Source organism: Neodiprion lecontei, chromosome 3 (genome assembly GCF_021901455.1).
Source record: "Neodiprion lecontei isolate iyNeoLeco1 chromosome 3, iyNeoLeco1.1, whole genome shotgun sequence".
Lineage (NCBI taxonomy): Eukaryota > Metazoa > Arthropoda > Insecta > Hymenoptera > Diprionidae > Neodiprion > Neodiprion lecontei.
This window is the reverse complement of record NC_060262.1, coordinates 37,426,523-37,449,767: the sequence shown is the minus strand read 5'-3', so window position 1 is coordinate 37,449,767 and position 23,245 is coordinate 37,426,523. Positions and strand designations below refer to the sequence as shown.

The following is a 23,245-nucleotide window of genomic DNA, read 5'->3' as shown; positions in this document are numbered from 1 at the left end:
GAGATTCGTTCGGACCTGGCAGAGGTGAATCAAGGCCAACTATTTCAACCGTCCCTAATGTCTTCTCTTTTGATATTCAATAATCATATGCAATAAGGCCTTTTCATTACAGACCCCTTCACCCGCTGCTCTTCGTTTCGTTCTCCTCCCATTCGAATTATAAGCGACCATTTGCATTCAATTATCAATCCATTTTTCTTTTCGGTTTTTTTGTTCTCGTTCACGTCGAGATACGAAACTTTTCGTAATTGGTGTTCGGTATTTGTTCGGTTGTATCCGTTTCAACACTTTCACCAAGTTCATCAATTTGTCTTGTTAGTTTTGGGGTTCGTGGGTAAAAAAGGAGGCATGCAAGCGTGTGAGAAAAGTGAGGCAGCTCAGCCCGAAGGAGGATCGAAAGCGTTGGAAGTGTCCCGTCGAGGGTACCGAGAAGACTTTCTCATGTCGTGTGCGTGTCTGAAATTTTTTTAATATCGGTATTAGGTTTTCTCGGAGCAATTACCAACTCGCTAATGGAAATTACAGTGGTCTTCTTTCCAGCGAAGTCTTCTCCGGGGTTTCTCGCGAGGTCTTTTGGGTCTTCGATCCTGCGAGCTGGGAGGTTATACTTTTATACTTATATACTACCTTTTCGGTGGTTCGGTTGCGCTCTTGCGTTTTCGACTCGGAACTATTCGGGGCCCGCAGATAGTGTGGGAAGCGTTTGGGTAATCAATGGTTTTGCCAGGTAGACTCGACCGTTGTGTCTGCGCTGCTTGTATACCTTCGCTCTTTTGGCGGTCCAGGTTTTTTTCAACCTTCGGTAAAATACTATTCCGAACGTTTCACCGGGTCACTTGAAATCCCCCGGATTGTTGCTTTAGGATCCCGAACACGCGTCACTTTTCATGTCGCGTCAAAAAACTTTACAGCCGTGTTTAATCCTTGTGTTTATCCGTCCATTATACTTATAACGAATCCAAAGGCATTTTTGGCTCGTGGTGCAATTTCTTTCCCCCGGTGAAAATCATACCGTCACAATTTGACAAAATTGCGAAACTCTGCAAATTCATACGGGCAGTCTGATTCTGATGAAACACCGTGTACATACCTACCTTATGCTTCGCAAATTGAATGGGGTGAATTCTCGCGCGGGAATCCCCGAACGCAAACAGATTCGGACAAAGGTTGCGCCGTGGATATTGCGGACCGCCGCTGGTCAATCCGGTCAACACCCGAGGTACGTGGACCTTCTTCACTTCGTCGTGTTTGGACAGCAGGGAGTTCCTTAGTAGGGTTCGTCTTACGAAACCCGCCTCTGAAAACGCTCGATTCCCGTTTTTCACGGTATTGGGATTCGTGTTGACAATAAATGATATGCGCTTCGGATCGTCACACCAATCCTGCACTTTGTACCTAGGTAAAAATCTTAATTTCGATGCAAGTGTTTCTTTTACCGGATTGCGGTGAAAGTCGAAATCTTCAAAATCGTTCACTTTTTACGAGTTGTTAACTTTTCACACGAGTCGATAGCCAAGATTTTGATCAAACGAAAATTCTGATTGAAAATTTGAAGCTTGGGCAAGTTTCACACGTTTGGCACTGTCACCGATAAATCTAAATCCATGTCATTCCTGAAGAGGATATTTAATGACTTACAATTAGCTCGAAGAAGGGTGGATTTCTTGAAAAGAAAAAAACAAAACCGAAAAACAGTTCTTCCAGATAGCAATAAAGACATTGGCGAGAAGTGGACGAAAAAGCGAAAAAAGTTTTTGCTCTAGTTTATCTAACGCGAGCTTCCGATACTTGGAATAAGGGAAAGCCGGACTTGAAATAGGATCCGTTGTCTAGTCGGTGAGGTTGTGGAAGTCGGAGTCGAGGATTTCGAGAGGAATGCGCCGGGCGCACGACTATATTAGTAGGTCCATGCAGGCCGACGGTCAGACTAACCCGTACTGCCAACCTTTGACCCGCTAAACTCACTCGCCGCACGCGGAGGGCCGGGGCCCGGGCTCTTGGAAAGCAAGAAAAAGATCGAGCGAAAGAAAAAGGATATAAAAGTGGTGCGTCGAGGGCGTACGGAGCGCCACGTCGTAAACATATTTTTATTAAATAATTAGAGATTAGGGTTCTCCTTAATGGGTGGTTAGCCCTCGCGTGCCCCACCACCCCGGTCGGCCAGCCGCGGTTTCATTCCAAGCATTCCTCCGGCTACAACATCGCGCACGTGATATTCCCACACTCTCGGCTCTTGTCTCTTTAACGGGGACTTACCCCCGCCTCTCGGTTCTCTCGCCGATTGATTATCAATTGATTATTTACCGATCGAGGATCGCCCATCGATCTTCTTCTCCGTCCGCCTGCCACCCGGACAGCGGTCGATCTATTCGTCTCTATCGAAATAATGGGAGAAACGTCCGCAGCGCGTCGCGTCTCTTCGTTCGTCGAGCAAAAAAAAAAAAAAGCTCCTCCGGAGATAGCTTTGCGAGATGTGTACGGGCGTAAGATTCTGGGTCACTGGGTGGACACCTGAAAGAGAAGGCGCGGAGGCCTTTCATCAGCGGGATACTGAAAGCTCGTTTAATCAAGAGCTTTGAGACGGCCGAGAAGTATTAAGGATCCGACGTGCTTGGCGGTGTATTGTTGCGCTAAATTTGCCGACGGAAGAAGGGAGGATTAAGAGGCGATGTGTCGAAACGGCGAGTGGCGAACGAGGGGCGTCCAATTATCGATAATTACGGGAGGGCTTGCAATCCGTTTTCCCGGTAATGATTCCAACGATGATTCCCGCGACCGCGCTAATGAAGGTGAAACAATGCCCGGCCGGGCTTCGGGACGGTTCCTGTTCGTCTACCGCAGATTTCTTCCGTTCCAGGTGCGCGGAGATGCGGGCGATAATTAATCGAAAGCCTATGCCCCCCTCGTCCCGGCGTCGGCAAGCGCAAAGGCCCTGGAGAGTGTCTTCGCGAGGACAGGGGCGGCTTCTTGCCGACACACGAACGGCACTCATTCAATTATCACGCTGACATCGGGCGCATCAATCTTGGCGCGAACTTCGCCGGCGAGAGAGAAGCTCGATCACGGATAGAAAGAGAAGGCGGGAAACTGACGAGGAGGCGGAGAGATCGGCGGGTGTAAAGGTGCGCAAAGATCGGAAAGTATGCGGAACGGTTGAATGTGTAGAAAACCGAAATATACAATCGTTGGAATTTCAACGGTTCTTGGATTCGATTCTTTTTTTTTTTTTTTTTTAGCAACTGTTTCACTTTTTACTCGTTAAGTGAACCTTCTGTTATCGCAACAATTTTATATCGCCTAGGTATCGGCTCGTGTTTTTTTTTTTTTTTTTTTTTTTTTTTTGTTGCACGAAATTCGTACGCAGCTCGACGTTCCCAAATTGTTTTCACGCCGTTGTAATTTTACCTTTCGCTGTGATTATAACCGTCGATTTTGATTTTACGGAAATTTTTTTTTTATCCTACTTTTTTACCTCTTCCAATTTGCTTCGTATTCATCGCTTGTTTTCCATCGTTATCCGTGGTGCGGGACGCAATTATCGGACACGATGTCCTGCATTATACGCTCGATCGATGCCGCAACGATAGGTGATTAAAATTGGGAAAAGAAAACACATTATCACAGCGTATGGACAGCTAGCAGGTTCCATTTCTCACGACGCTTTTTTGAATAATTTCAACCTCGAGCATTTTGTATGAAATTCTAACTTACATATGCAGGTGTTGCGTTACTTGTTTTAATAGGATTGGACTAGATGAGTTTTTTTCGGTTGCGTTTTCGTTAAATATTACTTGTTTTCAGCTTGTTTCATTCGCATTGCTCAACGTTTTTCACTTCACTCGCAAAGCGAATCTCTCGAGAATCTCGGCATACGATTTACGGTGAGCATCCCACTGGTTCCGTGAAATCAGATATCGACAGCCTCGCCCCCCGTCCGCTATGAATCAATATACATATGCTGGTGCAGTATGTACAATTCGCATTCACATTCGTTCGGGAACGTGATTTTTATTAGATGAAATATGCAAAGTAGCCATGGGTTTTCGTTTGGATTTTTGAAACATTTTCCCTGCTGGAGTACAATACAGAGTCCGGAACAATGAAAATATTGATATTAAAATTATTGGTGAAATTATGCATTATTCGGTTGGTTCAGAGTATTGTTGATTTAAATATGTTCTATTGAATCACGACGGAACTCGCGTTACGAGTTTATTAGAAAATTTTTGTCCTCAACTAATAGAAGATCAAATTTTGAAATTCATGTTTTACAGCTCTTTCTTCTTTCAGCCACATACGATAGCCAGGACTAAATTGCTCAGAGTGAGAAACAGTGAGAAATCTTGAAAGCGTTCGCATATTTTTCAGGAAGATCCTGACGTACACGTGTGGGAAAAATTAGAGGTAAATTTTATACCGCTTGTAAGTCGAGCGCTGCACTTTTCGTCGAAAGAAGTGTTTACGCTCTATTCCGCTAAATGAAATTTTGTCCCGAGGCGAGAACGGGAATGGAACCGGGATGGAACCTGGATCGCGTCTGTTTACCCGAAAACAGATGGTGCTGCCGCGAATATCGCCCGGGGACACCCTCCCCTCTTCCGCCCCCCTCCCCCCCCCCCTCCTCACCCAGCACCCCTGCCCACGCTTTTTACGCCCCGCTGCCTCGTCCCGAAGAGAACCCGGAGCGATTCTAATCCTTTCGACTCGCGGGCCCTTTTGAGTATGGATAGCTACAGTACTTTTACACCGCGATCGAGAGATCGAAAGGCGGCCGCTTATAGATCACATCGTTCACCACCTGCCCCCCCTTCTCTCGAAGGAAGATCGACGCTAAGGCGTCGTTAGCTTTTCAGGATGGCGGGTGAAAGAGGCACGTTTTAGAGTGTCGGGAAAGAGAGAAACTCTTCATTTTATTTCGTAGAAGGAAACTTAACGGACTCGAGTTAGGAAAGAAGTTTCTATTCATTCGAACCGATTAATACGCGTAATTATAATCCTGTGAAAAAGCGAGAAAAGAGAGTTAACAAATTCTAAATAGTGTGGGGCTGGATTGGATTCAGTTGTTTTTATACAACCTGTACTGTTCGAATACGATATTATTTAATGCAAAACGAAAATCAAAGGAACAGTGATGCCATAAAATATTTGCTATATCCGGCATACGAGATGTAGCGAATTAAACTTTCGTACCAACTGTTATTATAACGTTACGCTTATAAAAATAGAGCGGTATTTCTGTTATTAGAAAACTGCCGCGTAAAACTCGTTACCCCCGATACGTTTATTCAATTTTCAACTGCTGATGAAATATATAATCGTGTCTAACGTATTTTATTCTTCTTTTCTATCGGCGGGGGTTGATTGAATCGATATTATTAATTTTCGTGCTTTAAAGAAACGTGATAATATTTTTTTTTCTCTGGCCCGAAATTTCTGAATGATCGACACTGTACTTTTCCCATCGAATTCAGAATTTTTCTGTTACTCCTTCCCCTTTGCCTCTTCATTGACTATTCAATTTCATGATCATTTGAACATCGAATTTTTTGAAAATTCGCGAAAATGTTCGGTCAAACAATTCTCGTCCCTGGTGTCGACGCAGCTGAGGCCGGGGGGGCCAACAGGCCCCGTTTCCCGGTACCGAAGAGAGTATTCGGGGTGGCGCCGCCAGTCCACGTATGCAGATGTCTGTATTTCGGTGCGCATTTCTCGGTAGGTACATCTGCTTGTTCTCACGCGCGGCCTCCCCGTGTACAGTTTTGCGGATAGAAGAGACGTGACGAAGAGGGAGAGAGAGAACGAAGGGGTGGAGATAGGTGGATCCGTGGAGGGCGAGAGAGACGGGGCTGTATTGCCCCCGAGGGAGGAAGGCGACAGCGTGCATATTGAACCGTCATTTCATGGTCACTGCAGAACGAAGTACTGCATTTGATACGAAGAGCCCCGTTGTTGCGGCGGTGCAACGAGAGAGAGAGAGACGCGAAATGAACGCGTGGGGTTGATCACTGCTAAACGCAGGCTGGGGGCATGTCTAATGGGCATTTATACGCTGGTTCAAATTTAAGTAACCCTTTACTCGCTGCAACGGGGCGGCAGTTGGGGTGGTGGGTTCATTCTCTATCGTCGATTACACCGCGGTGTTATTTGATGCTTGGAGTGCATCGTGATATGAAATCGTAATTCTTGATACCTGTGAGATATCGACCAGTGCTCGTTTCTTTTTTCTCCTTTTCTCATTTTACGAAAATTACTCATGCTCGTCACTGCCAATTGTAATCGAGCAATCCGTTTTTACCCAGCGGCGATCGGACTGTTTATCAGTTTTTAGCTGCTTCGAAACTATACTGCAAGTAACTTCGTAGCGTCAGCTTGAATCTCGTTGAACTGTACGTCGCTCTATCGTTCGAATCAAACTTCAGACACTTGTCAACACGATGAAACTCCGAGACTACGGCGCAAGGCATTCGGAAGCTGAGGGTTCATCGACTCTCGAAACAGTAAGGTTTTACGCATTTTTATTTGAACCGTCTCCCGACTTTGTTCGTAAGTTCGTTTGTCGTTGTTTTCACTCCGGGAGGATCCATCGATAGGCGAAACGGTCAGGTAGCCGCAATTACCGAGGTACGTGGGGTGAAATCTGTTCCGAGATTCGGCGATACGTGTGCAGGATATTGCCATCCCTAGATTTCCTCTTCACCTTCCGAATTCGGCAAAGACTCACGTCGAATGGTATCGCGGGAATTGTGTGGGTACCGGCGTTGCAACGGCGAAATATATCCGGGGCTGCTGCTCGATGCCCGATGTTGCAGGTAAAGCTTTGCGCGGGTCTCGAGCTTCTGCCACTGTAAATAATTGAATTCCTTCCGCGTTTGGAGGCCGGGTGCAGGTTCGCGCGGAGGTTTCCTAAGGTGAATCGATTTTCTCATACCCCTTCAGCTCCCGTCTTTCCAGACCTCCACCTCCGTCTCGCTTCTTCGTCCTCCAGCATCCCTCCCCATCCCATCCTCCTTCTTCTCTCTGGGTCCACCCTACTCGCGCATACATCTCAAACAAAGAGACCTAGATAGACTCTCTCTGCTCGCTCCGCACATAGGAGAAAACCTACCTACCTACCTACCTACCTACCTACCACCTATGTAGAGATACAGCGGGGAAGGAACGGTTCGAAATGCCGGCGGCCATTTTGTAGGCCCTTGCTCGAGGAATCGATGTGACGTTGCCGCAGGGGCGCAAGCGCCACCGGCAGCAGCCCTCCGACGAACTCAACCCTCCGATTCTCCGATCAATTCCATCTTTGGTTATACGCAGGGTGTCGGGCTGAATGTGTCCTCCTCCTCTCCGTCGCCCCTCCGCCTCTATCCTCATATCGGTAAATGCACCTTCGATGTGATACCCCGTTTTACGCCAACGAACAAGCGTGTACGTATTTCTATGAAAACCGAACGTCACTTGGTTTCGGAACAAGAGTTCCTAGTTTTATTTTTCAGGGGTTTGCAGGTATCTGGAGATACGATATCGGTTGGAATCATCTGGTTTTTGTTATAGTCCGCTGCCATGGGACGATCCGATATACTTGGACGAAAATTTATCCCATTGTAGTTTTGGTCAGTTGCATGCGAGACCGGAGTTCATAAAAAATTATTACCCATACGTGTGGAGTTGAGACTTGACGTTAAGGTGTTATAAAAAATTCTGCCGACGTTGTGCCATACTCGTTCTTCCAAAGCACACAGCCGTGCCGATGTGCCCAGTACATAATACCGCAGAATCTGCCCGTGTGTGCGAATACATACGCTTTTAGACTTATATCCGTCTTTCACCGAGACGCCCGCGGCGTCTCCTGCACCGTCTATATCGGCTCCGGCACACGGGTAGCTGTAGGTGATACGGCGTGAGTCGGTTTCACGCCCCCGGCGCAAAACGGCGGGCGAATAGCCATTGGCTCGACAAATCGGAAGGTTCGCCGGTATTTTCGCTCTAGGATGTTCCTTTATCATCCTTCTTCCCTTCTCCTCGTTTTCATGAAATAAGAATGCTTCGGCTTATCGCCTCATTTCCCGATGACGCAATTTGAAGAAGTCCGCATGCCAAGTCGTTATGTTTTAAATCTGCGCGACAAGCCGCTCAAAAGAACTTCACCGATCCAATTATTATTTCACCCGGAAGACTGCGAGTCTGCCGTTTTCGGTGGGATGAGATAACCTCGAATCAATTCGACAGTCGTTATTTTTACCAGTCGCGAACAATGTTCCGTACCAAACTCGCTGAAGCAAAGCGTTCGTGCATTGTTTTACCACTGATGATTTGAAAAATGGTGACACCCTACGTGTAGGAATTCTTCAAAAATTACAGTCATTCCGATCCAATGCGTGTACATGAATTTTCATCTTTGAGGTAGAAATGAGCTTCAGTGGTTTTCAGCAGTTGTGTACTAAAGTTCGTAAAATACAATCTTGCACATGAATTTGGAATTTGATGCGATAGCATGCTTTCAGACATTAGTGGATGGTGCCACTTTTCAATGTTGCACAGAATCCCACCCAGAAATTTTATCACGATCGATCGATCCTAGCGAGATCGTCTCATCGATAATTGTACCAATAAAAGAAAAAAGAAAAGAAAAGAAAAACAAAGTCCGCAGACCGCGCGCTAGCGTTGGTCTCGGGATTCGCGACGCCTGGCGTGTCATCGTGATTATACAGGAATGAGGGTTATTTTCGTTGAAGTAATAAAGTTAAGCGACATCCCGTGGCATCCGCTTTGACACGTCATGTGATAAATCGTAATCTTACAATCCCCGTTGGATCGCGGTCGGTGAAGCGCCGAAGGTAGGTAGGCACGGTGTACATTCCCCAGCCTCGGCGAGAGATCAGCGGATCATGCGTGCACCGCACATTCTGTATTCGCGTCTGATAGCCGTATGCGTGTCGCCGTAGTCACAGACACCTACGAGAATCTGGGCACATTATTATAATTAGCTATTTTCGCTGAGTGCGGATTCTCGCCGACGTGTGTTGGTTGGTAGGTGCGTGCGCGATACACGCGGCACAGGATAGGTAGGCAGGGTACATGTGCAGGGTAGCAGCCGGGATTACAGGAGATAATCTTCGGCCTCGGGGCGAACGACGTCGGGACTTCGTCTCGGGACGTGTACCTGACTCTGGGTACCAGCGTACGTACCTACTCGATTTATGGTAACAGCCCTCATTGATTCTATGTACGCCAAAATCATTACCCACTCATTTACGCTTCGGTATCGCGGCCGGACGAATTATTATCGCCGTCTTTAATGCGCGCCGATCTTTTTTCTCGTCGTATCGGTCGGGAATATTCTTGCATCTATAAAAGTTTTCCCCGTTCATTTCCCAAGATGATAATTCTTGCAGCTCGAAATAGCGGTGAAAAGTCCTATTTTTTTTTTTAGATCTTGACACAGTCGTTTACGGGAAAATCAGTCGCCCTTCCGTACATACGAGTTTGAATTTAAACTTTTTAACCGTTTCACGGTGAAACGTCGAAAGTTTTGCCCAGCGACCTGATGAGGGTGTCTGAAATAAACCGTGGCAAATTTTTATGAGAAACATTTTTTTCCTTTAGTTCGCTTTGGGACACCGCGGATGTTTTTTACATGCGGGGTGTGCCTTGGCCGCAGAGCTGGCCGTATATCTCCTTGGACAATCTTGATTTCTGCGCTAACGCGTGAATAATATTTTTTTCTTTTGTATATTTTTCGGACCCCGCTTTTACCGCATGCCTTGTATTACCTGTTATACATTATGTATCATACCTGCCATTTGCAAATACCATAGATTAATTAGATAAGCGCTAAGAAACAGAAAGAATGAAAGAACAGAACAAACATTCTACACGCCTATGTATTATGTGACTGCGAAGTGTATCGCATGTTTCTAAACAGCCGGACAATGGCAACGCAATTAATTATCCACGCTTTTGTAGGCATCTGAAAGTATGTTGCAAATAAAAAGCAGAGAAATGTAAGCGCCTGTAACAAGAGAGAATAAACCTCAACCTCTTACAATTATAGGTAAATTTTAAAGCAAACATTCGTTGTTAAAATGTTCACCGACTTTATTGCAGTGAGCAGTTATACTCCGTTTTATCCCCTTGTTTGGTCAGTTATCTGTACTCGCATCCAGTGATAATAAAGCCGTAGTACGTGCAAGTAACTATTCAGGTTTATTCTCCTGCAGGCAGTACGCGTTTATCCATTTACTCATTTTTACACGTCTGTAACAAAGTGAGTCGGAATGTATTGGAAAATAATTTTCGTGGAACCCCTCGAGGAGATTGCGTTTTGTGTCTACGCTCGCAAATATCTTTCCATCTCTTACACTTACATCACGTTTTGGAATTGCTTGTTCCCTTCTCAACGTTCCTACAAAATTGAACGTATAACTACAGCCGGCATAACGATTCCTGGAAACCGTTAAAAGCTTATCTGTAACTAGGTTTGTAGAAACAGATGCTAATCGCAAAATGTTATAAAGCCCACCCTTCCACCATGGCGTTGTTTATGCATACTTTTCCTTTGTTTTCTTGACTAGCAAGGCTTATCATTTAACGCTTCTGAATGTCATTAATTTCGAAATCGTAAAAATTATTTCTCTGTCGATTTCAACGTATTTGAAAATCTATGGTGCAGTCAAACGTTGAACAAAATCGATACGACCGGTTTATATTCAACGCGGCGATGAAAAACTATGATTTTCATTTTCTCCCAATTTCGTTTCAGAATTTCTTTCAGACGTGCGACACGTACACTCGTTACTACGCAAGGCAGCAGAGACCGTGGCTTGCACGAAGGCCCGTAAACGGGTCGTTTGTGTACCCAGTGTAGCCGCGAGGTTAACGATAAATCCAAGGGTCTTTTGTTTAACGGTTAACCCCTCACGAGTTTCCCGCCGTCTTGCGATACTTGCTCTTTAACCGGTCGGTTACACGTCGTACGTACAACATCCACGCGGCTGCACTCTTCACGCAGAGAACAAATCTCGTCTCCCTTTGTTCCAAGTGATTCTCCATTCTCCGTTAATTCGATTCAATTCTTCCACGTCCCGCTCGCATCTGGCCCTGACCTCCCTCTTCGCCGGGGGTTTGTTATCGCAAGAAGGAGGCGCTCCGAAGTGGCCCAAGATCGAGGATGCACCCGGGCGCAAGCGCGAAAATATTTTTTTCCTCCCAAGATTTGACAACCCCTCTGGCACCACCGGGCTCCGCTAGCTCCCGGTGATTGGAAGCTTACCCTCCGGGCGAGAGACACGCGCGCAGGCGCACTCCCCTCGCTACCACGTCGCTTTAAGGGTTCCCGACTCGACGCGGTCCTCCCTGCGGCGAGATTTCCAGGACGACACGCCCCAGGCAACCAGATCAATAAGATACCTCTTCGGTTACGCCCCAGGTCACGGGAGCAAGACGTCTGCGGTCCATCTCTGGCTCCGTACCTACTTCCACTCTCTCGTGTCCGTGTTGGCGCTGGTGTGAGGGGAGGTATTCCGCACGCACACGCTTCACGGCTTTCGCCAGGATTCGATGCCGAGCGTCACGAACCGTTAACACTGTTTCCAATCCCGCCACAGTCTCCGCGCAAACTTCCTTTCGAACTTTATCCATTTCACGGAAACGAATTACGACAGACCGCTACTGCATCTTTCGGTTTCCCATAAATCGCAAAATCACTCGTACTGATCAGCAGTATTGGATTGTTGATTTCACGAAAATCGTCCAAGAGTCCTCTAATGGAAATTATATACCTCGTCAGGATCTTAACGTTCTTCTTCGACCGGACTAAATTCTCGACTAAAGTTCCTAGTGTGGAAGTGGTTAACCTTTAGCACCTTGGGGATTTTAAATCGAGATTATCGTAACTTGAAAGTTTCTGCCTTTTTGTAAAATTTTATACTACCTTTGTATTAAAAATTATTCTTACGACCTTATCTTGTAAAAGATACTTAAATGAATGTCAAAAAAAAAAAAAATTCAAGTGAAAATATCAACATGCTTCGGTGCACGACCCCAAGGTATAACCAGCAATGTTATACCACGTGAATCTGATACCAGCTAAACGTTGACTTGAAGTCAATCGCAAAGAGGAAACTATGAGAGAGTCTTTCTGTTCACGAGCATGCGAATATTATATCAGTTACGACACTTATTCACGAGTTGTTTAAGCCATTGTTATGTTAATTAAATCAGTGCGACGAAGGATAGTTTCCTATACAGCGTCGTATGATGGATCGTATGATTCAAGTCACGGTAACGTTGAGCTTTTTCGTCGTACATAATAATCATATTCCACGGTGAATTGTAAAATCTTGAAACTCTGGCACGAAAAGACTTTGTTCAATTCAGGTGTCCTGCAAAGTGAAAAAAAAGAGTTCCTCACGATATGCATTCAACGCCACCTCCAAGTCGAATTTAAGGTATCGCGGTGCCTTTCCGCGGAGCGTGAGGGTTACTTTCAAAACACCCCGATGGTTGCGTGAGCCATGTGCACGAGATGATTGCCCTGAGACTTCACGATCACGCAGTCGAGACTCGTGCTGTTCCGATTAGCTGTGACGAATATTGCTCGGAGCATTCCGTTGGGATAATGAACAGTTTCTCTGAATTCACCAGTGCATAAAGATCGATTACCGACCGATGGAACTGCTTCAGCTGCCGGTTGTCCTCCTACCCGAAAGAACCTGTCCTTATACGCGACGCGCGTGAAATTTTTCACCACATATTATTATTAAAGCATAATTACTTGACATTAAAAGTATGGCCGGTTTCGGAACGCATGGCTTACAATGTATCTCGGATTTTTTTAACTCACTTTTCTCCAAGGCTCGAGAAGCTGACACTACGCGATTGTCGCTATAATTGATCCGATGACGACAGTTGCTCATTTAGTTCGTCATTTGTGGAACTATAGCGTACGCGATTTGTGGAACGTTACGGAGACCCGATCGATACTCACTCACTCACTTCCGACTAACCGTAACGCGGTTTATCGACGTTGAAAGACTACTGGAGGTTAAATTTAGCGGTGAAGGTATATCAGAATTGCGCTATAAAGCGGAGCTGTATGGTCTCGAAAGGTGTGGCTTGCTGCTGGCAAACGGTCAGAAGAATTTCATTCACTCGTCCATTGGCTCGGCTAACCAACCAGAGGGCAATCCTTGAGTGAATTCCAAAGGGTCCTGAGACTCTGGACGGGGGTTCCGGAAGGTTTCGGGTTTTCGTTGTCCCTCAAGGCGACCCGGACGCGGGGACTCAGGACGCCATTGATAAACTGCCGGGCAATGGCTCCGATTTGCTTTGGGCAAAAATCAGGTAGACGCCGTTCCAAACGTCAAAACACACCCCGAGCGTAAACGTTCCTTGACCTCGCCAACAGTGGTGTTCAATTTTATTTACATCCGAAAAAGCAGTTTCCAATTGGAAACGGATCAGAAATTGAAGAATCCGTTCGGAACTGCCTGGAATCTCAGAGAAGTAATGGCGAATGGAAAACAGCGTAGCCAGAGTAATTATCGTTCACGTGCTTCATTGGTTGATACTTAGCAGTTTCACGAGCAATAAGAGCAAATCGAAGTTCGCCGAGATACGAGATTGCTCCCGGAGGACATAGGGTGTAATTACCCGCATACGGAATAATAAAGCGAAATGGGGTACGCGAGCGTTTTTTCACGGTTTCGTCGCCGCGCAGGCGTGTGTGGCGTAAAGTTGCACGGCTCAAATTACCCGTCAAAGGAACTGTCGCCTCGTTCTTCCTCACGACCATGTAACAGCCGTTAATTCTATCGATCGTCGGATGATTGGCGGTGCGATCAAGGCTTGTCGAAATCCTTCCGAGCCCCGCAGCTGTCACCTGTGCACACGATCGAGTACCAGTTTCTTCCGACGACTCTGGAAGCGAAAGAAAAGTAAATTTCAGGTGGCAAGAAGCCGGGCTAAGACCTGGGCCACGTTCGGCTCTCGATATCTGGTCAGTTCAACCGGCGTGCATCTTCCCTCTGCGGCGTTATCGGAGGATCGTGACTCGCGATCTTGATCGTTGGGCTCGGTGGTCCAATCGGCAGCCGAGGGCGCGGCGTGGGCCTGATGGAACGTCGGGCCCAAGGCCCCATTGGGCGCGGACCGATCCACGGCGCCCAATGACGGGGTGAGGGAATCGTCGGGCCCATAGGCCACGTCCAGCCCGACCTCCCACTCTGGGTCCGGGGCCCCGTTTGTCCGGTAGAGAAGGCCCCGCGGGCGCAGTAACCCTCCAGTCCTCTTGTACGACGGTTAGGGCGATCCTATATACCCACGAAGGTCGAGATATCGGAAACAATATCCAGCGCCGGTAACCCGATATATCTCGGGCTGACATCGCGAGCCGTATCCCCGAGGGATGCAAACCAACCCGCGGTCATCTGTCAAGCATTCGAAATTAGCATAATGTTTGCGGACCGAATGATCGTCCACTGAACACCCGATCAGTACCGCGTAGTTCGACCGGTTTTTCAGTTCTCCGTTTATTTCGTTTGCTTCTTTTTCGACGGTTCGAATATTATACGCGTATTCTTTCTTCGTCCTCCTTCGAGGACCCCCCGCCCACCCCTCCCCCTTCAACCCTCCTCCCCCCGCCACGCGCAGTGTGTGCTTCGAGTGATTAAAACGAGACTGTGATAATTACTACTGTACCACCTATTACGAAAAATTTTCGAAAGTGCAACGCGAATTCAACTTAAAATAGAAGAGGAAGAAAACCTGCTTCTTGGACGCTTGAGTTAAGGACGAAGGACTGCAACGAAAGCCTTCTGTTCGTACGAAAAACAAGAGTAAAAAATCTGTGACAAGTCCTGATCGAACCACGTGTCGACGGTCGTATGAGTACGTTTACTACCATTCGTCATGGAACAGTGAATGCGGGTTCATATCGACTGGCGAATCAACAGTTCTTCGTAAAGAGACAAGCTGCGTCGATTGAATAAAATTTGTGAACGACCTGTAGTTATTCAACTTGGCCGAATGCCGAACCTAGACTACTACAACACCGCCAGGATGCACCAAATGGTAAACTCTTTTCAAAATTCATAGGCGAATTTTCGTATGCGAGCGTACCGACTACTCGTACGATGAGAATGTGGAAGACCGGTTGAGTTAATTGTACGGGGTCCGTAATTAAACTCCGAGCATCACGAGACAAACTCGCACGGGTTTGCAAACAGCCCGGGTAAAGTTTGTTTCCCAATGCGGTCGGGGGGAAGGAGGGCAAGGAAGAAAGCGTGGATGGGGGGGGGAGGAGGGAGAGGAGAAGGTGGAAAGGGCTTGCGGGCCCTGGGGGGGAATGCAATGTAGAAACTGCGTAAATTATGAGTTACGAATGGAATATAAATTGTTAATATTAGGTTATAAATCAGCGGTGATTTGTTATTGCCCGTGCTGCTCACGTGCCCCGGAGAACGCGAGCCCGGCAACCGCAGACGCCTTAATGATAGACTTTAAGGGTACGACTCGTAAAATCCTGACACAATGAAATCATATTCATTCTCAGTTGCTCGCGTTCCGCGCTCCTTCGGGCTAAAAAAAAAAAACTGCCGCACGTAGCGCGTCTTTAGCTTACGTGCACTTGCGTCTTGTCCGTAAGCTTAATCTTTCAATTCATCGTCACTCGGACCCCGTGCCCAGGGGTTTCTTTTTACACGATCGTTCGACGCACCGTCGCACGGAAGAGAGACGTCTTCGTTCCTCACCCCTTCCAACTTCATCGCTGTGAGGCAAACCGATCCGGCACATCGTTCTTCCTCGTTGATAGTCGAGCTCCATATTACGTGCCATCCGGCTGACAGAGAGACGCAACAATTTTGTTGTTAGTACTGGCATCTCTACGAACTTTACGATCACCAATTACACCATTCTTGCACCTCCGCATGACCATAACCCACGGCATCCTACGCTGCACAGAGTAAAGGGTGGTGGTAGTGCCAGCTTTCGTCGAGATATTGTGCGGATATTGTGATAGTTCAACAGCCGAGTATCGGGATGCGCCTTGTTACCGATACACCTCGTGGATCCACCGGACCTACCTGGGTACGTAGATACGGAGAGAGCCCTTGGGTATATCGGGGATGGGATACGCGTCGGTAGGTGCATAAACTCCGCTTTGCTGACCCACACCGACACATAACTCCTCCGGGCTGACGTTTCAATCAACGGGAAGATATCTCGCCGCCTATGGACGCTGCAGCTTACGCCCACTCCGGTCGGATGTAATACCGTTTCCCCTTTTGTTGGGGAATTATATGTACGTCACGTTGATGTAACAGATAACGACTAGAGCGCTTGTGACCCCGGTAATCCACCGAAGACATATCACCCTAATGAAATTTCGATCAGGTGCTCTCCTTAACCCCTCTGTGCTTTTGCCGTGGAAACTTTTGAAGTTATTAACCATCGTGAAACAATCCGAACGTACTCCGGCCGATGAGGAAATGAGAAACAACGACGAGCGTCCAGTGTTTTTTTTTTTCAAGAACTATCTTGAAAGATAGTTTGATGCCGGTAAATTTAGTAATATTTGAAGAGCGAACTCTTCATGCGACTAGAATTTGTTGAGGGAATGTTTTATTTTCATTTTGTCACCATTGTACACGTCAAAGGGGTTACAAACCTCGTTAGAAACGCCCGGGCTGCTTTCCTATGATTAACGATTGTTGGGCGTTGCATGTTTACACCGGAACGGATCTCTTGAACTTTGCAACTTGTTGCTTGACTTAGAACTTTCCGGGGCCCCGCTTACTCGGCATCTATTACGACAAATATGTAACTTTCGTCTTATTAAGTTAACTAAATATACACGCATATAATATACGTATAATGTGTGCGTAAATAAATTAGTTTACGGAGCGTCAAATTGGAATTGAAATTTCTATCGCTTTCTAAGCATGCGTAGGTGTGTGTGTGTGTGTGTGTGCGTATTCGTTGAATACATTTTGCAAATTTTATCCGAAGCGTTTACCGTGCAGGCCAAAACTTTTCCTGACATTCATAAGAATGTATAAACATGTGTACGAGCAAAAAGTTTCAAGTTTCTTCCTAATCGCGTCTGAGAATTCATTTCACGAAAGTTTTAATAGTTGACAAATGATTGTAATGCAGGAACAAAAGGAGCGAAGCAAAGTAATATCGAGAATTGGCCTCTAAAATTATCCCCCTTACGCGTTGGCGCGGTTCGAGCTACGCTCCGAGTCGAGAGACGAGCCTACGGAGGCTTGCCTTATTTTCTCACCTGCGTGCAGCACAACTAGCAATAAATAACCGCCAGCTTAGTCGATTTTACTGCCTGAACGTTTCGGTCGTCGTCCCAATATCGTCGGTTGCTGGTTCCGCGGAGTGCCAATCCGTGGCATAGCAATAGCGAAGAGAGGACTTTACCTCCACCCTTTTACGTCGAGCAACCCGCGCAGCCGAGGTGAGGCCGAGAGGAGCCAATCTTCGCGCTAACTAGCCGTTCAGTCCAACCGGCCCGCCAGACAACCCTGAAAGACCCTGGTTAACCTTTCAGCGAAACAGTCGAGCCCTTTGAAACAGCGTTAAACATTTCAACCACCTCGGGAAAACTCGCTCTTGATCGTTTGTCGCGGGGCCGTTCAATGGAGAATAGATTTCGGATCGAATGCCTTGTAGTCGCGTGTTTGCCGGGAAATTTCGGCGGGCGAAGCATCGATGACCAATCTCGACCTATCCTGACGTCGAAGGTCGCTGCGACTTGGTGTGCCTATTTTTTGGAATTTTAATTTGCTCCTGCAGGCCGCGAACGAAACGAGGGGAATTATAAACTGTCGGAGGTATTCGTACACGGGCAGCCTCGCTTGTTCCACGCGGTTTCTCGCATGCGAATATCCATCTCGTGACAAGGATAAAGGACGACGAGCCGTGAGCCGTAAGATCGAATGAAATAGGGGGGGCGGAAAGAGAAAAAGATAAATAAAATGTAGCAAAAATAAAAGTGATTTTATATTACGAGTCGTCCGGGCGATTAAATGAAAATTTTCCCCTCCCCCCCTCACTACCCCGGAATCGTGTCAATTATCTCGATAGCCCCTTCATTAAAATCCCAACTTTGATTAATTTATCCGGCTGAATTGTTTGACCGCGAGAAATTCTACGGTTTTTGCTCCGCTTCTTTCTCTCTCACCCTCTCTCTCTCTCTCTCTCTCTCTTATCCTAGAGGAGCTGCTGCAGACTACGGCGGTGATAAATCGTTTAACTCTTTAATAGCTAATATACCTCGGCCACAAACGCGCGCTCGGCCAATCGTTCTTTCACATTTTGTATGTACGCAACCATATCGTGCAGACACGAATACCTACGTAATGTGTCCGTATGCAACGCCGCGCGGCTATCGCCCCTCGTTTATAACCGCGTTTGTTATTTTTACCTGTGTACAACCATTCGTTGCACGTGTATTTTATCCGTGAATAGCGCGTAAAAACCACATTTGCAGAGTGGCGAATATTGCATACACCGCGAATATCTGACATCGACGACTTTCCGCGTATCTTCAGACGGTGCACGTCTGTTTAATGACGTTAAAACGAAATACGTGGCTTTTCGATCTCCGTCAGTTTCTTCTTGACTCCAAAACATTCGGTAACAACTCATTTAGGATGCACAAAATCATGGCCGTAAAGGTTTCTTTTAGCATCCTGTCTCCTTGCAATTTTGTTGTATTGTAGATATTGTGCTGGACTTTTTTGAAAAATTTCGTTTGAGAGATTACATAAATTCAGCACTTATTTTGGTTATCGTTGCTTGATTTCCTGATTGCAGGGAGATAACGGAGTCGTTAAGCAGTCAATTTATCTATAATCAAGATGAAAGACTTGTCCATAATTCGTTTTCTCGGTGTTTCTGTATTATACTCCTGGTAAAAAAATCTTCACAATATTCCACTTAATACTCGCAGTAGGCCTCACTTCACATGAATCATGTCCGTGGTTTGACGAGTCAATTTCCGGTTTGCACACCGTGAATTTTCTGTCTTCGACCGTTGGGTTCGAAGTGCTTTCTACACTGGCTGCAAGTTTGCGCCACAGCGGTATCCGCCCATCAATTTCGGTGGTTAAAAGTATAGTATGTGTGGATCTAGAATTCTAAATTAATCGAAGATATGTCAAAGATTGAGCATACTGTGGTGTATGATCACCCGAGTGTAAGAATAGAGCCCATGAAAGAATGGAAGAACCAGTCTAATTGTAAGTCCAAGAGGACAAGAGCCAGCGGTAACTCCGTAGACATGGAACGCATTGTATCGTGGATAAGATGATAATAAACACTGCAGTTTATGTGTAAACAAGTATGTGATGGCAAGTCATTTCTCTGGAACACTGCACATGCCATCAAAGCAGCCGTGTTGCCGCCTGTTAATATTTCCTAACGTGTTGCCAACAGTCGTGAAACGGCGTTGATGTCCAGGCATACGCTTTGCGTCGGCTTGCCGCAGCGGCGAAAGCTCCGCTCGAGTGATTGAGTCACCTCGCAAGTGATTTAAAAGCCTTGAAATGAGCAATTATACACCCATCTTGATTCGTGTGTAGTAATCCAAACGGAGTTTTAGACCTCTGACGTGGATATGTGGAAGTTTCCTCTATACATAGATAACCATGTACCGGTCCATACAGACTGCGGTCTCAATCGTACATCATACGGTACTTTTCCTCAATATCAACATCGCTGGACGGTGTTTCGTAGCGATTATTTTTCATTTCTCGTCGACGTCCAATCGCTCCCGATGATTCGTCTGTCGGTGAAAACTATCGGCGATGCGTCTCGCACGCGGACTTACGCGGACTTGACTTGACTCGAGGAGGCCGAAAGTTGAGAACCCGGTTCCGGGACGCACGTACAGCCCCAACACGTACGGAGGGCTACCAGAAACTACCTGTATAATAACTGGTCAAATTCCGGTAGTAGCCATCCTTACGAACGGTAGCCTCTAATCAACTTAATTTCAGGTTCCTTTGCTTCAATGTTGGCCACCATTGAAATTATTTGGTAATGGTAATAGGCCCAGGAATGTTGCGCATCGGGCTCGATACCCTGAACTGAATCGAACAGGACTTCGTGCTTCGTTCCCGATTGATCGTGCAGTGTGCGCTCACAATCGGCTATATACCGTCTATAATCATCTCGTATATAAATGACTTGGATGAAACTTCGTAATTGCAGCTGATTATTACCTCGCTCGGTTAGCGAAACGCAGCTACGCCGGCTCGGAGACGTTGCTCGAGGAATTTCCCGATTTCACAGGTTAGACGAAAAATTAGTCTGATTGTGAGAATCGAGAGAAATCTGTGATCTTGACTTGAATAATTCCGCAAATCGTTCGAACGATTCTTCGTACAAACGGACCGACGAGCATTACCAAAGATGGCCAGACGAGATTAACATTTGGAAGTACAAAAACGGACGTCACAATATTTCGAGTTTGCTTGGGGATAAACGTCGGGACGTTTGCACGAAGGCTGCAGCGATAGATTCAACTGTCATGGGGACGATATACGAGTACATGCGGCGCGAGAATTGCGGTGATAGATCATACAGTGAATTCGGTACGAAGGTGATAATATTGCGTCGACCATTCATTCCTAGCGTACCTGGTGGTATAACGATGGCGACTGCGGAGAAACATGAAGCGTATTACACGCGGCGTCAGGCTGACCAACCCCGGTTGACTGCTGCCAGCTACGCGACCGGTAACAAATCGTTTCAGTAATTAAAGGCAATCATATTGGAATGTTGCTCCGATAGAATGAAACATCGGTGACGCATAAATCAAGCCTCGGGATACGAGCAGTGTAGACTATCGCTGAGGGACTTGGCTCCATGAATTTTTCAAACTCGACACGCGTTATATTGCCCTTTGTCACGACGCCGTTGTTACAACTGTTTTGAACGTGGATTTTTATCCGAACCGCGGTGGTGTGATTTCGGCAAAGAAATACGAATTTCACATTTGCAGCAGGGCGAATAATTAGAGACCGCGCCTTGATCTCTTCGAGACGCGATTGTTATTGGAGTCATTAGAAGTCGTATACATGCTCGCGTGAATTTCGTTCCATGCACGACATATGTATTCGACAATAAAATGGAAGACCGTATCATCCTTGAAATCGTTTTGTTTATTTTTCTACTCATTTTTATGTCCTTATTACATCGGTACTTCTCTTCGTTCTTAAACGCCCGAGCTCACGGTCGAAAAAAGAGCGTGTGGCAAAGTCGTAATCCTAGGCCCAAAGAGCCGCAGGTATCGAGTGGTCAGAGTCAACGAGTCTGACCAGCTAAACAGGTGTCGTGAAGAACCATCGGGCATATATTACACACACCCATCTATTTCATATGTTCTACAGTTCGTCGAATTTTCTGAGAAATTGCCGAAAATATGCGTGGGTTCACATGAATGGTAAAGAATCCATTCTACCTATACGAATAGTGAATGTTTGGCGAATTACGACTTTCCGCCAGTACTTGAAGAACTTTGGAACATCGCTCAGTTTGTATTTTCGATGAGCCGTGAATTTCACTTTGCCGGAAGGTGGTGAAACTCTCAGTAAATAACCGGCAATAAATCGCGTCGTAAACATCTTCGACACACACACATTGTGCACAACTGTGTCACAATCAAATGATAATATCCAGCAAAAACGAGCATAACGTATCAACCGTTTCTCGCACATGTAGACGCAATGTAGACGCAATAAAATATTTGAACGGTTATAATCATGAAAGAAAAGTTTTTTTTTTTTTTTTAAGCAAAAAAAAAAAAAAAAACTAAAATATTATCGGAATATGAAAACGAAAAGCAATTCCGCGATCATGGCGCATATACAGAACTTACTCCGTATTGTGTGTAATATAACGCACGGGTTATGTCGTACACTGAATATTCTGAATTACTCATTGGAGCAGCTAATTCCACCGGGTGCTCCATATTCAAGCGGGTAGCTCGCGCTTCCACGCACACACACACACACGCGCGTGCATGCGATATGCATATATGACGCATTACATGGGATGGCCATGCAGGCGAGATGAGAGAGCGGAGTGCGCGTGATACGCGAAGAGATCGAATGTAGGGAGTCTGTGTGCGAGTGCAAGGTAACTTGGGATAGGAACTGAGCGCGCGCAACTCGGAGCACAGTATACACTATGAATATTCAAGCGGGAATTCTGGCATGGCTGCGTTCGGATGCATTATTCATCCTGGCCCCATCCGAGCGCGCTGCGGAGCGCCGAGAGCTTCAGCTTCGCATGTTGCGTTTCGGTTGCGCCGCCGCGACGACTTCTTCCTTTTATTCGGGGGCAGAAGAATGCGTTCAGTTCGGTCTAATAACCGCTTTAACGGGGCGGCGAGGCGAGGAGAGGAGAGGAGAGGAGAGGAAAGAGTCGCTCCGCGGACGGGGAGGAGGGGTTACGTAATAAGCCGCCTCCTTCGGGATTTTTCAGATTCCTGTACTAGATTAACCCAAACTGCGCACAGATTGTAGGCTTTGCTTAAGCATGTGAACAAGAACCGTATCATTTTCCAAACGTAATCTTTTGTCCCGGTTGGGCTTCAGGGAAACGACGTCACGACGCTTTCGTCCGACGCGGCAACTCGATACTGTCCAGGACACTGTTATTACTTCGAACAAGAGTTCACTCGCCTCGCTTTACAGCCCTCGTTTCGTCTTATCGACTCCTCTCGCAACCCCTCGACTCTTCCAATGCCCCCAAAATCGTATCCCGGTCTCAATACTTCAAAAAATATTTTCCAATCGTAGTGTTACGAAGTAAAGAAATAATAAAAAAAAAAAAAATAAAAAAACAACTGCACCCCCATCGATCAATCAAAATTATTGTTTTTGCAAAATTTCAAAGGGTTACAATTTTAGAATTTAAATTGAGTGACGAGAGCTTTGCAGATCTTCTGCCACGTTTAATTAGATCGTCTAGATGTAATAAGCGATTCCTTATATAATATAACACAATATATTGATCTCAATATCGAGCAAATTTTTGTCATAAAAATTTTTGCGAAGTGATTTGATGAAACGTGATAAAGGGCACTTCGAATTGGCTCGTGGAGTTGAATCATGCTTGCGAAATCACACGAAATTCGCCAAGAAACGGACTTTCGGTAGAGAATCGAAGGCACGAGGTACTCCGGAGTTGGTCTGATGAGAGTTGAATGAGTATCACGTCGCGCAACGCG

The 23,245-nt window shown here is 46.3% G+C and overlaps 1 protein-coding gene across 2 annotated transcripts in view; it reads left to right on the top strand.

The window, feature by feature from the left end:
* The window catches only part of LOC107224611 (transcription factor AP-2-epsilon), a 216,315-nt gene that overhangs the window by 64,248 nt on the left and 128,822 nt on the right, over nt 1–23,245 (top strand). Inside the window, exon 1 of one of the 2 annotated variants that reach the window (XM_046735032.1) lies at nt 14,933–15,063. The exons of the other annotated variant lie outside the window; for it this stretch is intronic. Coding sequence (XP_046590988.1) covers nt 15,019–15,063 — 45 coding nt within the window. The 5' untranslated portion in view covers nt 14,933–15,018. Of the gene's footprint in view, nt 1–14,932; nt 15,064–23,245 lie in introns of those variants that run through there. 2 annotated transcript variants of the gene reach the window in all.